Source organism: Lactuca virosa, chromosome 4 (genome assembly GCF_052849685.1).
Source record: "Lactuca virosa cultivar CGN04683 chromosome 4, Lactuca_virosa_CGN04683_v6, whole genome shotgun sequence".
In the NCBI taxonomy this organism is placed as follows: Eukaryota; Viridiplantae; Streptophyta; class Magnoliopsida; order Asterales; family Asteraceae; genus Lactuca; species Lactuca virosa.
Window position 1 is genome coordinate 323,029,186 of NC_136429.1, and position 13,533 is coordinate 323,042,718.

The 13,533-nt window shown below is 34.9% G+C and overlaps 1 protein-coding gene across 2 annotated transcripts; it reads left to right on the forward strand.

The window, feature by feature from the left end:
- The first annotated feature begins 207 nt into the window (after positions 1-207).
- LOC145108518 (kinesin-like protein KIN-4A) lies at positions 208-9,206 on the forward strand. 2 transcript variants are annotated; one of them, XM_079045559.1, is made up of 24 exons: positions 208-328; positions 408-571; positions 1,641-1,787; positions 1,870-2,019; positions 2,105-2,358; positions 3,123-3,454; positions 3,539-3,630; positions 3,738-3,845; positions 4,111-4,224; positions 4,389-4,479; positions 4,744-4,856; positions 4,935-5,033; positions 5,132-5,245; positions 5,330-5,446; positions 5,523-5,603; positions 6,358-6,429; positions 6,584-6,674; positions 6,799-6,830; positions 6,899-6,996; positions 7,085-7,183; positions 7,312-7,533; positions 7,631-7,796; positions 8,283-8,438; positions 8,524-9,206. In XM_079045559.1, the coding sequence occupies exons 2-24, from the start codon at positions 437-439 to the stop codon at positions 8,752-8,754; spliced, it is 3,114 nt and encodes a 1,037-aa protein (XP_078901685.1). In that variant the 5' UTR covers positions 208-328; positions 408-436; the 3' UTR covers positions 8,755-9,206. The 2 variants fall into 2 exon arrangements, with proteins under 2 accessions (XP_078901685.1, XP_078901686.1); XM_079045560.1 differs by having other exon boundaries at positions 235-328; positions 398-571.
- The last annotated feature ends 4,327 nt before the right edge of the window (positions 9,207-13,533 follow it).

Below are 13,533 nucleotides of genomic sequence, written 5' to 3' on the forward strand. Positions count from 1 at the left end.
ATATTTTAAAATACGATGTTTGTAAAATATAACTTATTGATAAGAAATAATTAGAAAAACAAACGACAAATACATAAAATGTACTTTTATTAGTATTTTTTTTCCAAAGGAAAATAAAAATAAAAAAGAAGAGAAAGAAAGGAAGGAAGGAAGAAAGAAGACTCTGAAAGGAAATGTAACTCAAGTCTACTTACAGGTTGTTGTTGGTGCTGTCGTTACAGTTTAGCTTCTCTCTCCCCACCCCCACCCCCACCCTTTTGCTGCACTCCACATTACCACCACTCATCTCTCTCTCTCTCTCTCTCTCATCGCATCTCATCTCATATTTGTAAGCTGAACAACTGATTTGGTGAATACCATTGCTGTGAAATTACTTTCTCATTCTCTCAATCTGTAGCTGTTTGCAGAAATCTACTTCCACTGTTGCCTTAATGTGATGGAAACAGCGGCTTCCGCCACGACTATGGAGGATTGTTGTGTCAAAGTAGCAGTACACATAAGGCCTCTAATCGGAGATGAAAAGCTTCAAGCGTGTAAGGATTGTGTCGCTGTCGTCCCTGGGAAACCTCAGGTTAAGGAATTGCCCACTCACTCATCTCCTAATCGTCTCTTCTTTCGCTGATTGCTGATTCCCTAATTTGGTTTAAGTTTTTGGTGGCATTGATTGGTCTAAGAGATAAATGAATCTGAGTTATGAGAGATCCAGTAGATCTCAAATGTGAAGTACCACAATTACTATCACTTCTACCACTACGATTACGCATCGAATTTCTCTTTATTTTAACTTATTTGGGGGAAATCTGAAGAGCCATCCAAGATGCATGTTTATGACTGTGATAGTATTGTTCGTGATCTGAGAACTAACTTAACTTTTAGTTGTGATGGTGCTTTCTGGAAGTGTTTTTTTGTCATTAATTGGGAAATTGCATGCGCAATTAAGATTTATTGCAGATTAACAATCATCACACATTTCTTCACACTAAATACCAAGTTTGGTAAAGGTTTATAGGTAACCCATGGTAGGGGTGTTTTCTAGCTTTTTGGTCTTCATGGTTTCCAACACAAAGTGATCGATTTTAATGTGTTTATTAATGTATTAGCCGACTCATTAGTCAAAGACATAACATGAGTATGCAAATCATGAACACTTTTGTGTTGGTGTGTTGATTTATACTCTCTGATCATTTGCTATTAACCTGTAATTTCTTTTTCTTTTTTTACCAATTTACCAGCTTTTGTCTTCTCTCTTCTGGTAAACTATCTGAATCATTCAGCAAAACGAGATAATGAAGTCTGATAAACCTAATAGAGTTATACATCGTTTATGGACGTCTTAAAAGAGCCTCTTTTCATAGCTGTTCTATTTTGGTAGTTTGAGGTTGAAAATTCTTTGATTCATATATAGTTTTGGCCCTTCTTCAGACTTTTACATGAAAAAGTTTCTCTGTGATTAGTATCTTCCCTAGAAAGGAAAGGGGCTACCAAATCAAAATCATTTATCTATTTGTGGAACTTTGTTATAGATTTTAGAAAGCAAAATCTCTAAATGTTATAATCACATCTAAAAGGTCTGAAATAGTACTTAAGATTGTAATTTACTTTTTAATATATAAATATCTAAATCATTGATTACATTACAGGTGCAACTTGGTACACATTCTTTTACTTTTGATCATGTGTATGGAAGCACTGGAACCCCATCATCTGCCATGTTTGAAGAGTGTGTTTCTCCTCTTGTTGATGGTTTATTTCAAGGATATAATGCTACTGTTTTAGCTTATGGCCAGGTATTTTTTTATTTTAAACAATGGAGATATATTCATATTCTATATTTTTTTATGATGATATTTAACAATTAAAGTTTCACAGACTGGTTCAGGAAAGACATACACCATGGGTTCTGGATGCAAAGATGGTGCCCAAACAGGGCTTATTCCTCAAGCTATGAGTGCTTTATTCAACAAGATTGAAAGTTTAAAGCATCAAATAGAATTCCAGTTGCATGTCTCTTTCATTGAGGTATGCTCTATTGCTCTCCTCTCCTTATGTCAATTTACTTTAATACCCTTCAATCAATGTTTTAATGAAATATTCTCATGTGAAGATTCTAAAAGAAGAAGTAAGGGACTTGCTGGATCCCAATTCCAGTAATAAATCAGAGTCACCAAATGGGCAAAATGGGAAAGTAAATATTCCAGGGAAGCCACCAATACAAATTCGTGAAACTTCAAATGGTGTCATAACACTTGCAGGGTCAACTGAATGTGGTGTTCAAACCCTAAAAGAAATGGCTGATTGTCTGGAACATGGATCTTTAAGCAGGGCAACAGGGAGTACAAACATGAATAACCAATCAAGGTTTATAATCTTAACATCATGCATGTTATTTTCAATGACGAGGATGAGGGGTATTTATGTCTTTTGCACATATGAGAGATTGAGATCGAATCCCTGTCCTACCTTGTTTGGGACAAAAAAGTAATTTTGTCCCATTGACATCAGTTGAATAACCAATCAAGGTTAACATCATGCATGCTATTTTCAATGATGAGGATGAGGGGTATTTATGTCTTTTTCACATACGAAAGATCGAGAGCGAGTCCTTGTCCCACCTTGGTTAGGACAAAAAAGTAATTTTGTCCCATTGACATCAATTTGTGTCGAATAACCAATCAAGTTTTATAATCTTAACATCAAGCATGCTATTTTCAATGATGAGGATGAGGGGTATTTATGTCATTTGCACATATGAAAGATCAAGAGCTAGTCCCTGCCCCAACTTGTTTGGGACAAAAAAAGTAATCTCCCATTAACACCAGACAGTCTCAGTCTCAATCTAATGCATGCCAAACACAGTACAACCTGTTCTGTCCTGTATATTTATTTATGTGTGGTCACCTTTTATATGTAGTCAAGAGTGATGAGGGGTATTTATGTCTTTTGCACATAATAGAGATCGAGAGCGAGTCCATGTCCCACCTTGTTTGGGACAAAAAAAGTAATCTTGTCCCATTGACACGAGTCTGACAGTCTCAGTCTAATGCATGTCAAACACAGTACAACCTGTTCTGTCCAGTCCTATCCTGTATATCCATTTATGTGTGCTCACTTTTTGTATGCAGTCGTTCACATGCCATTTTCACAATAACGGTTGAACAAATACGAAAAGCCGATTCAAATTCAAATGACTCCATGGGTGATGAATATTTATGTGCAAAGTTGCATTTAGTTGATCTTGCTGGATCAGAAAGAGCTAAAAGAACAGGTTCAGATGGAATGAGGTTCAAAGAAGGAGTTCATATCAACAAAGGTCTTCTTGCACTTGGAAATGTCATAAGTGCCCTTGGTGATGAGAAGAAACGAAAAGAAGGTGCTCATGTTCCCTACAGAGATAGTAAACTCACTCGTCTCTTACAAGATTCACTTGGTGGAAACAGTAGAACCGTTATGATTGGTAACTTTTTATAATTTATATATCCTATAATCATATACTTTTATATTTCCAAAAACATAAATTTATAAATTTATAAATTTCCAGCATGTGTTAGTCCTGCTGATATAAATGCTGAGGAAACTCTCAACACATTGAAGTATGCTAATCGCGCTCGAAATATCCAGAATAAGCCTGTGGTAAGTCATAACTGTATAATTACAGTTCAGTTTTTATTTTTGAAGGGTTTGACTAAAATAGGACCAATGTTTTGACTTTTGACTTTTGACTTTTGACCTTTGACCAGGTCAATAGGGATCCAATGTCCAGTGAAATGTTGAAGATGCGCCAACAATTAGAGTGTTTGCAGGCTGAACTTTGTGCTCGTGGTGGAGGTTCTTCGGTTGAATTACAAGTATGTCAACAAAAGGGTTAAATGCAAGAAATAGCAACATACTTTCATTGATTTGTTTATTATACTTTGAAAAATCTACATATTTATAGCAAATGTCATTCAAATACAAAGCAAGTTTCACTGCTATAACTGAATAAATTTTCAAAGTATAAGAAGAAAAAGTTGTAAGTCTTCAAAGAAATGGAAGTATGTTGCTACTTGGAATATAAGAAATTGTAATGTACTTTTGTTTATTTGATCATTAATTTTTTTTAACTTGATTTAGGTACTAAGGGAAAGGATTGCTTGGCTTGAAGCTACTAATCAGGATCTTTGTAGGGAGCTTCATGTTTACAGAAGCCGAGGCATTGCCATTGATCACTCTGAAATGGATACTAAAGTATGCAATGCACTAAATAATAATTTTTCACTATATCAGTATAGTGATATATTAGATTCTTTTTTAGATTCTAATTTCTTTTTTAGATTCCATTTATTCCAAAAACGTTCTACTGTATTTTATATAAATTTGTGTAAATGTAACCTGATAACTACTTTTTGCAGGGTGATGATTCCTTTTGTTTGGAAAATGAAGGAATTAAACGAAGCTTACAAAGTAGTGTCGATTCATCTGATTATCAGATGAGTGAAAGTGGTATAAGTTTACCTTATTTGAAAGATCTAATAAATACAAGAAATGGCAACTTACTTTCATTTATTCGTTTATCACAGCATTCTACTTTCAAAACTTTTCTTATTTTCAAAAAAAATCTTCCCAATTATAGCATTGTACTTTCAGTTTTATTAGGAAAGAAATGAAAGTAGGATGCTATAAAGAAAGTATGTTGCTATTTCTTGCATTTAACACTATCTGAACTTTATCTCTTAGTTAATGGCATTCTTGTAATATTGAAATTAGGTGATTCTACTGGTATAGATGAAGAAGCAGCAAAAGAATGGGAGCACACTCTTCTACAAGACTCCATGGACAAAGAACTACATGAATTGAATAAACGCTTAGAACAAAAGGAGGTGTGTAAAATTTTCTATTTTTTATTTTTTATTTTTGTATCTACATTTGTTCTTATAAAATTAAATTTATTTATGCAGTCGGAGATGAAACTTTTTGGTGGATTTGATACAATGACCCTTAAGCAACATTTTGGAAAAAAAATAATGGAACTCGAGGATGAAAAAAGAGCAGTACAGGTAAAAATAAAAATACATAAAAGTAAATTCTATTCATTTTTTTTTTACAATTTTTGGTAATTTAATATTAACATTTACTTGTTACTTCACTTATGAAGAAAGAGAGAGACAGGTTGCAGACTGAAATTGAAAATCTTTCAGCTACTTCAGATGGCCAAACACAAAAATTGCAAGATTTACATTCCCACAAGTTAAAATCACTCGAATCACAGGTATTTTTTTAATTTTTATTTTATTTTCATATCTTTGCTAATAAATAAATAAACATGTTTCTAATTGTATTAATTTTTTCACAGATTCTGGATCTGAAGAAGAAAAAAGATAGTCAAGTTCAAATCATGAAGCAAAAACAAAAGAGTGATGAGGCAGCAAAAAAGTTACAAGATGAGATACAATTCATCAAGGCACAAAAGGTTTAGTTTGTTTTTTTAATTATGTCATATTTATATATTGAGGTCAAATTTGGTATTAACTTATTTAAGGATGTAGGTTCAACTGCAACACAGAATAAAGCAAGAAGCTGAGCAATTCAGGCAGTGGAAAGCATCTCGTGAAAAAGAATTATTGCAGGCATGTTATTATTTGTCATGCATTTTCATACAAAATTATTTTGAGCTATAGGGTTAATCTAAAAAAAAAACCTTATATATATATATATATATATATATATATATATATATATATATATATATATATTCCGATCTTGCCCTTTTAGTTATTTTTTCCGAAAAAATTGTAAAATGTGAGGGTTTTTTCGAGAAAAACTAAAAAGGTTGAGGATTTTTTTTCGGAAAATAATACAAGGTTGAGGGCTTTTTCGTAAAAAACGAAAAAATACAAGGTCTTTTTCAGGCAAAAACTAAATTCGAGGTTTAATCCTGAAAAAACACAAAATATAAGGTTTTTTTAGATTAACACTGAGCGATATGCAAGAATAGATATAACAATGTACTTTTCATTTATTTGTGTATTATGGCATCCTACTCTCATTTATACTTATTGCACCATTCTACTTTCAAAAAAAAATTACTAATGCAATTAACATTGGAAAATCTAACCAATTATAGCATTGTATTTCCAATTTTTTCTTATAAGGAAATCATACTTTGAAAAATCTGCCTACTTATACTTATAGTAGTCAATTGGGTAGAGTTTTCAAAGTACAATGTTGTAATAGGAAATTAGGAAGAAATAAAAGTAGGATGCTATAATATACAAATCAATGAAAGTACATTACTATTTCTTGAATTTGACTATTTGAACCAATCATTTATCCCATATGATTTTTATAGTTTTGTTTGTCCATTTCTTGATATTAATGCAGCTTAAAAAAGAAGGGAGGAGGAATGAATATGAAAGGCACAAACTGCAAGCTCTAAATCAACGCCAGAAAATGGTTAGAATTAGATTCTTTTAACTGTTTAATTATTCATGTTTATTTAACCTCATGAAAACTGTTAACTTTTCTACCCAATTATAGAATTGTATTTTAAAACATAGTCTATTATTGGCTATGTTTTTTATGGCATTATTATGCTATCAACTTTTAGGTTCTACAAAGAAAGACAGAAGAGGCTGCAATGGCGACCAAGAGGCTCAAAGAATTGCTAGAGGCCCGCAAGTCAACACGTGACAACTCAGGTTTGTGTTGTTAAATCATGAACCTTTACTCTCATTTAACCTTGCAAAAGGGTAAAATGGTCATTTAATTTAGTCTCATTCTGATTGAGAAAGTGTCTTTATCCATACAATGGTTGTCTTGCAGTGACTAGCAATGGAAATGGAACAAATGTACAGGTAAATGTCATTATTAAATTTCGGTATTTCCAGGGGCAAAAATGTAATTTTGATATTTTTTGTTTCAGAACAATGAGAAGTCATTGCAGCGGTGGCTTGATCATGAGTTGGAGGTGATGGTGAATGTTCATGAAGTTCGACATGAATATGAGAAACAAAGCCAAGTGTATGTATCTTTTTTTTTTTATTTATTTATTTATAAAAATAAGGTTGAAAGTACAATGCCTTAATGAGAAAGTTTGGTTATTTCCCAGGCGTGCTGCACTTGCGGAAGAGCTTGCTGTTCTTAGACAAGTTGAAGAATTTGCTGCAAAAGGAGTTAGTCCTCCAAAAGGAAAGAATGCTTTCTCTAGGTACAATTTTATTGTTTCTTTTTACCATTTAGAAAAAGGTTAAACCTACTTTCATTATTTTATGATTATTATTTATAATTATTATAATGATAGTTTAGTTTAGTGAATGGATGAATTAATTTGTGTAGGGCGTCATCTTTATCACCTGAAGCTAGAATGTCAAGAATATCTTCACTAGAGAGCATGTTAAGCATTTCATCAAATTCACTTGTGTTCATGGCTTCACAACTCTCTGAGGCAGAAGAAAGGGAACGTGCCTTTGCTAGCCGTGGACGTTGGAATCAGCTGCGATCAATGGCCGATGCTAAAAATCTGCTTCAGTATATGTTCAATTCTCTTGCAGATGCTAGGTAAAAACTAAACATTTATTATAGCATCCTACATTCTTTTCTACCCAGTCATAGCAAAATATCATTTACTAGTTACTGATTTTTGTCGTATTTTTAGGTGCCAATCATGGGAAAAGGATATTGACATGAAGGAAATGGAAGAACAGTTGCAAGAGCTTGTGGGTCTTCTTAGACAAAGTGAATTAAGAAGAAAAGAAGCCGAGAAGGAGCTAAAACTTAGGGAGCAGCAAACTGTCGCAACCGCATTGCCTTCATCTGCTTCTGTAAGACACAACTTTTCTCTTTTAACCTTTTTGATCTTTCTATTTTTCATCGTCACCAGTAACCAGTCAACAATAACACATTAACATAGTAACCAGCCAACAATAACACATTAACACCGTAACCACTCAATAATAACATATGAACATGGTAACCAATCAACAATAACAGCGACAGTGTTACTGTTATTGTTGATTGGTTACCATGTTCATGTGTTATTGTTGGCTGGTTACGATGTTAATGTGTTATTGTCGGCTGGTTACTGTGTTAATGTGTTATTGTTAGCTGGTTACTATGTTAATGTGTTATTATTAGCTGGTTACTGTAACACTATGCAGTAACCGGTAGACGGTAGACAGTAGACAGTAACGAGTAAGTCAGTAGAGAATACCCAATATTCGGTAGTTGGTAGTTAGTAGATAGTAACAAGTAGACAGTAGCAGTATAACATAAAACTTTTTGATTACTAACTACGGTATTGGAAACAGGGAAACGCCCACAATTCTCTAAAACACTTGGCTGATGACATGAGCGGACCATTATCTCCAAACTCTGTACCCGTACCAAAACAGCTGAAATACACAGCAGGCATAGCTAATGGTTCGGTCAGGGAGTCGGCCGCCTTCATAGACCAGAAACGAAAGGTTCACATAACATACATCCTTCCTTCCTTTTTATTTATTTATACTGAATTTATCTGATTAAAAATCTTAATTATGAGTACAACAGATGGTGCCCATTGGTCAGTTGTCTCTGAAGAAGCTGGCTCTGGTGGGCCACTCCTCCGGGAAACTATGGAGGTGGAAGAGGAGCCACCATCAATGGCTACTCCAATTCAAATGGAAATGGCAAAAACCATGGAGACTATCCGAGCTTATAAAACACAGCGATGAAACAATCATGAGAACAAAATCTCGCTCACATGCAATATCAGACGTCATTTATCATCATAGACATTAACAAATTTATATTATATTATATTGGTATTGTATATTCATTCATCTCCAATAACATGGAAATAAGTGGAGGGAAACGAACAAGGCTGGTGGGTGTTGTGTTGGAGATCGGTGGTTGTAGATGATGGATAGGTAAAGTTTACATAAAGTTGGGATGTGTGTGTTAGGATATGATGAAGATGAAATTAGTGTGTGGATGGATGGGTTTTTTCTAGTTTGATTTTTTTTTTTTTTTTTTTTTTTTTTTTTTTTTTTTGTATTTTGAAATTTATATATAAGTGTTGTAGTTATTGTATTGCTAATTTGTTTGTAGTGAATTGTATGAGTAATGAGTGCAATTAGTGGTTTTGTTGGAAATTAACTTGTGAACGTTTATTAACAATGGTAGAACATTTATAATGTTTGCCAACAATGTTGTCGTTTTAAATTTTTTATAAGATGACATGATGTTTGTGAGTGGTTTTGCAAAATGTTAGTATCCATTTGTGTTTCTTGTATTTCATTACGTGGTTCTTGAATTATGGTTATATATTTTGGCCTATGGAGGCGTGATGTATACGTGAGAAGTGTTTATGTTGAATCGTGGGCATTATTCTCGTTTTATCTGAAAAAGCTGTAATTCATTTCTAACAAGTCATATGGAAATTACTTTTCTTTCAAAACTCGATTCCAATCACACCCTAAACTAGACATGGTTAATCAAAACCGGCCATTTTCAGGTAGACCAACTTTCTTATCAGGTTTGAAAAAAACCATTTTATCTGTTTTGTTTTTTAAATTACTGTAAGAAATATAAAAATCAAGCAATTTATATACTCAACAATTACATATCCGTTTTTGGTAAATGATCATATTGCCCCTCTAGAATACGTATAAACAAGTTTTAATTGCAAGCTTGTCAAAATTGAGTTCTTTATATAGGATCGTTTTCTACGTTGCAAGATCGTGATCATCAATTCATCATAAGATTGAATCGGGATCATAAGATCCTACCAAAAATACTTTAAAACATAAAAAATACATTTTCGTCAAATACATTATTTAACAATAAACAATTTCTAAGGTTCATATTCAATGTCTTAGTTACTACATTGATAAAATACTAGAAATCTTTTTAAAAAGATAAATAGTAATGATCTTACGATTGATCTTATAATCCGATTATATGATCATACTCCAATCTTACCCAAAAACGACTCACATATGATCGGGTTCAGTTTACTTTTCGCAATTTTAACCTTGGTTAATTGTAACTATTTTACATCAAAGAAATTGAGCTCGACCGCTTCTTCCTCTCTTTTTTACTCGAGCTTTTGACTTTTCCTTCAGCGGTTCAGTTTTAGGTCTCGGTTCAGGTGCTTTTCATGATTGTGGTGTTTGATTGGGCACGGACGTTCTTGTCCTTACTTAGAGGTCAAGTTGCCACCTGTCTATCGAGGGGAATTTCCCAGCCTATCTGAGTATATGTTACCGAAGGCACAATGCTCTTACTTATCATAATCTCAACTATTTTCAAAATGATGATGACCTTGATTATTTGCTTACCAATTAAAAATGACATCCTCCTAATAGCAACCGCAGAAGACACAAAAATCTATATCGATGAAGATGTCGTGGCTATTATTTATCGTACTCTAAACCAAAAATTTGGGACCACTTCGATAGCAACTAAAGTATAAAATGTATTTGGTTTTTTTTTTTCTTTATATAATCAAATATAATACAATATGTATTTGATAAAGTTAAAGAACCGTTGGGAATTGATTTTCGGTATAAATTTCAATAAACATTAAACAAATCGGATTAAACCGAAGATTAGATGTGACAAAACTTACATAACATGTTAACACAATATAAAATTAAATAGATTTACATGTCACAACAGGGAAATTAAGCAGGTAATATTAGAACAAATTTAAACTAAAAAATGACATAATAATTTATATGTTTTTTTTTTCAATTTCTTTAGATAAATTGGATATGCTCATATGCCCAAAAAAAAACATATAAAATAAAAAGATTTGAGCTATTTCATTTCGAAAACCATCTATCTGTCTATGTCATTTTTTTTTCTTTCTATTTTTTACTTTTTCTTTTTCCTCACATACTTCACACACTCCCACTTGGCTATTTCCTCCTCCCAGTTTCCTCTCTCCCTTCCACTTTTCCAACTCATATGCTTTCCACATTGCCCTCTACGTTCTACGCATTTCGTCATTCCATGTGCCAAACTCCTGCTCCTTTTTCACTCTTTCCTTTTTTCTTACACGAACTCTTACTCTTTCAACACATTTTGTGTTTCAACATTGTACGACCCAACACATTTACAAAATCAAAAGTCTCAAACTGCTAACCTGACATGAACTCAGCATGAAATAAAAGGGGAGACACGATACGACAAAAATATTAAACGGGTATGGTTATGATGAATTTTTTTCAACTCATATTTCAACCCAACATGACACGACACGTTTTTCGGGACTACCAAAGACCGAATTTTTATCTAGTTTTGAGACGCCTCTCGTATGAGTATTAGAAAAAGTTTATCCTTTAAAATCATTTAACCGTTTTGAAGTTTTGATGTAGAATTTGGCCCCAAAACTTAAAACACAAGTTTTTGGTAAAATGAAATTTGGGCCTAAATGTAACGCACTGTTCCGAATTGACTCCTAGTCTGAGGTTGTGGCTCGAAGGTCGCTCAATGTAAGGATTATGGCTCTTGGGAAGGTAAGATCTAGACCCATTTGGGTGCGGGTGATGTATCAGAAGTGATCCGGGTGTTCGGTTCATGTTCTGGAAGCCTAGGGGTATTTCGGTAAAGTGGTAGTTCGAGCTTTTGTGTAAAAATGGATTTTTGTTCGGAAGGTCTTAAGAAAAGTTTGAGTTGTTAGAAGAGTAGGGCTTCTCGTCACCTTTCCGTGGATATAAGGATCGTTGAAAACGGGCTTATAACGAAGAAGTTATGGCTTTCGGAAGTTTCGTGGGTTTCAGGCTTAACCGAGTATGCGGGGCGTACACAAAGCGTACGCTGGGCGTACACAAAGCGTACGCTGGGCGTACTAGTAAAGAAGGCAGTACGCTGGGCGTACTGACCAGGATGGTCGCGAAAGTTCCCAGGAGTACGCTGGGCGTACCATATGTACGTTGGGCGTACTCCAATCAGATCAGAACCCTATTTTAGGGTCTTGGACCCTATTTAAGCTCCTTATCTCATAACCTAACCCTAACATCTCCAGCCTCCATCCCTCTAAACCCTAGAAATCGACACTTAGCCTCCATTTGAGTGATTCTTGAGCTTTTTGGTGATTTAGTGTGTTTTTGGGTGCTTATTGTGGAAGAAGGAGTTCCTTGAGGAAGCATTGCTTGGCTTGAAGCTTGTGGATCCAAGCCCTAATCATATTGATCTAACTCCAGGAAGTATAAAGTTTGGATCTTGGTGGCTTTCTCATGTGGATCAAGTTGGGTTATGATTTGTTATGTTTGGACCTTGAAGAAGAAGGAACTTGGTGATCAAGCTATGGTTGGAGTCAAGCTTCTAGATCCAGAACCTCCATCAACTTTGCAAGCTTTGGGAGGTATAAAGTCTCAACCTTGACAAATCTTTCATGTAGATCTAGCTAGTGGTTTTTGGCTATGGTTTTGGTCCCAAGAATGAAGCTTTATGGTTCAAATCCGATTCTTAGACTTGGGGTTGCCACCCTTGATGCCATTTGAGTCCCTAAGACAGAAAGTTGCCATCTTGAAGGTCTTAATGGGTTCAAGCATGAGTTAGGGTCACTTTTATGGAAGTATAATGCCATTTTTGGAGTTTGGGTTTGTTTGGGACATGCAAAGTCACCAAGTCAGTGACTTTATGGGTTTAGACGTTATGTATAGCTCAGATCTGTGTTTTGCACTTGTTGGATTAAGTATTAAGCACTTAATGGATTTTGTGCATGAGTTGTTTGTACGTTGGGCGTACGATGTAGTACGTTGCGCGTACAACCCATTTGCCTAGTACGCTAAACGTACAGAAGAGGTACGTTGGGCGTACGCTCTCAGGAGGATTTGGGCCTTAGTGGACTTCGGACCTTTAGGCCCTAATGGTTTTGGGCTTGGATTTTGCTGATAGTTGGGCCTGAATGTATCTTGGGCCAATATAGGAATAGTTGGGCCTATTGGGCCTTGTGGCCCAATATAGAAATGGACTTCACATTGTGCGCCTCGGTTTGGGCCAATTCTTGGACTAGGTTGTTATGGGCCTTCGTGGGCCAATTGGAAACAGGATTATAGACTAAGGAGAATATTGGGCTTTAGTATAAGGTCCATTAGAAAGGTCTGGGCCCAATTTGGAAAATTGGGCCATTGATGGTTTTATGGACATTTTAGTGTTGGGCTTTTGTTTTGGGTTTGGGCCTTAGTTTTGGATCATATTGGGTCAGGGGTAGAATGGTTATTTTACCCCATGAATGGATTAGGGATTATGGTATGGGCCCTAATTGCTAATTGGGTATATTGATTGGTAGTGACAGCTCGGGAAGCTGGCGGGGCAGCAGCTAAGGAATTCTTGCGGGAAGCTTCTGCAATGCGAGGTGAGTCTTCTCACCATACCAATGGGTCTAAGGCACCGAGGCCGGCCCATTTATTTAGTCGTGATGATTGTTGCGAATGTGCTATTGATACATTATGTATTTATGTAAAGACCATGCGGGGGTTCCCATGGCAAATAGTTATATATGCAATATGCTAGTTGATTGTGTGGTATTTGGTATGCTAGTTGTCTTTGTGATACTTGCATGGAAGA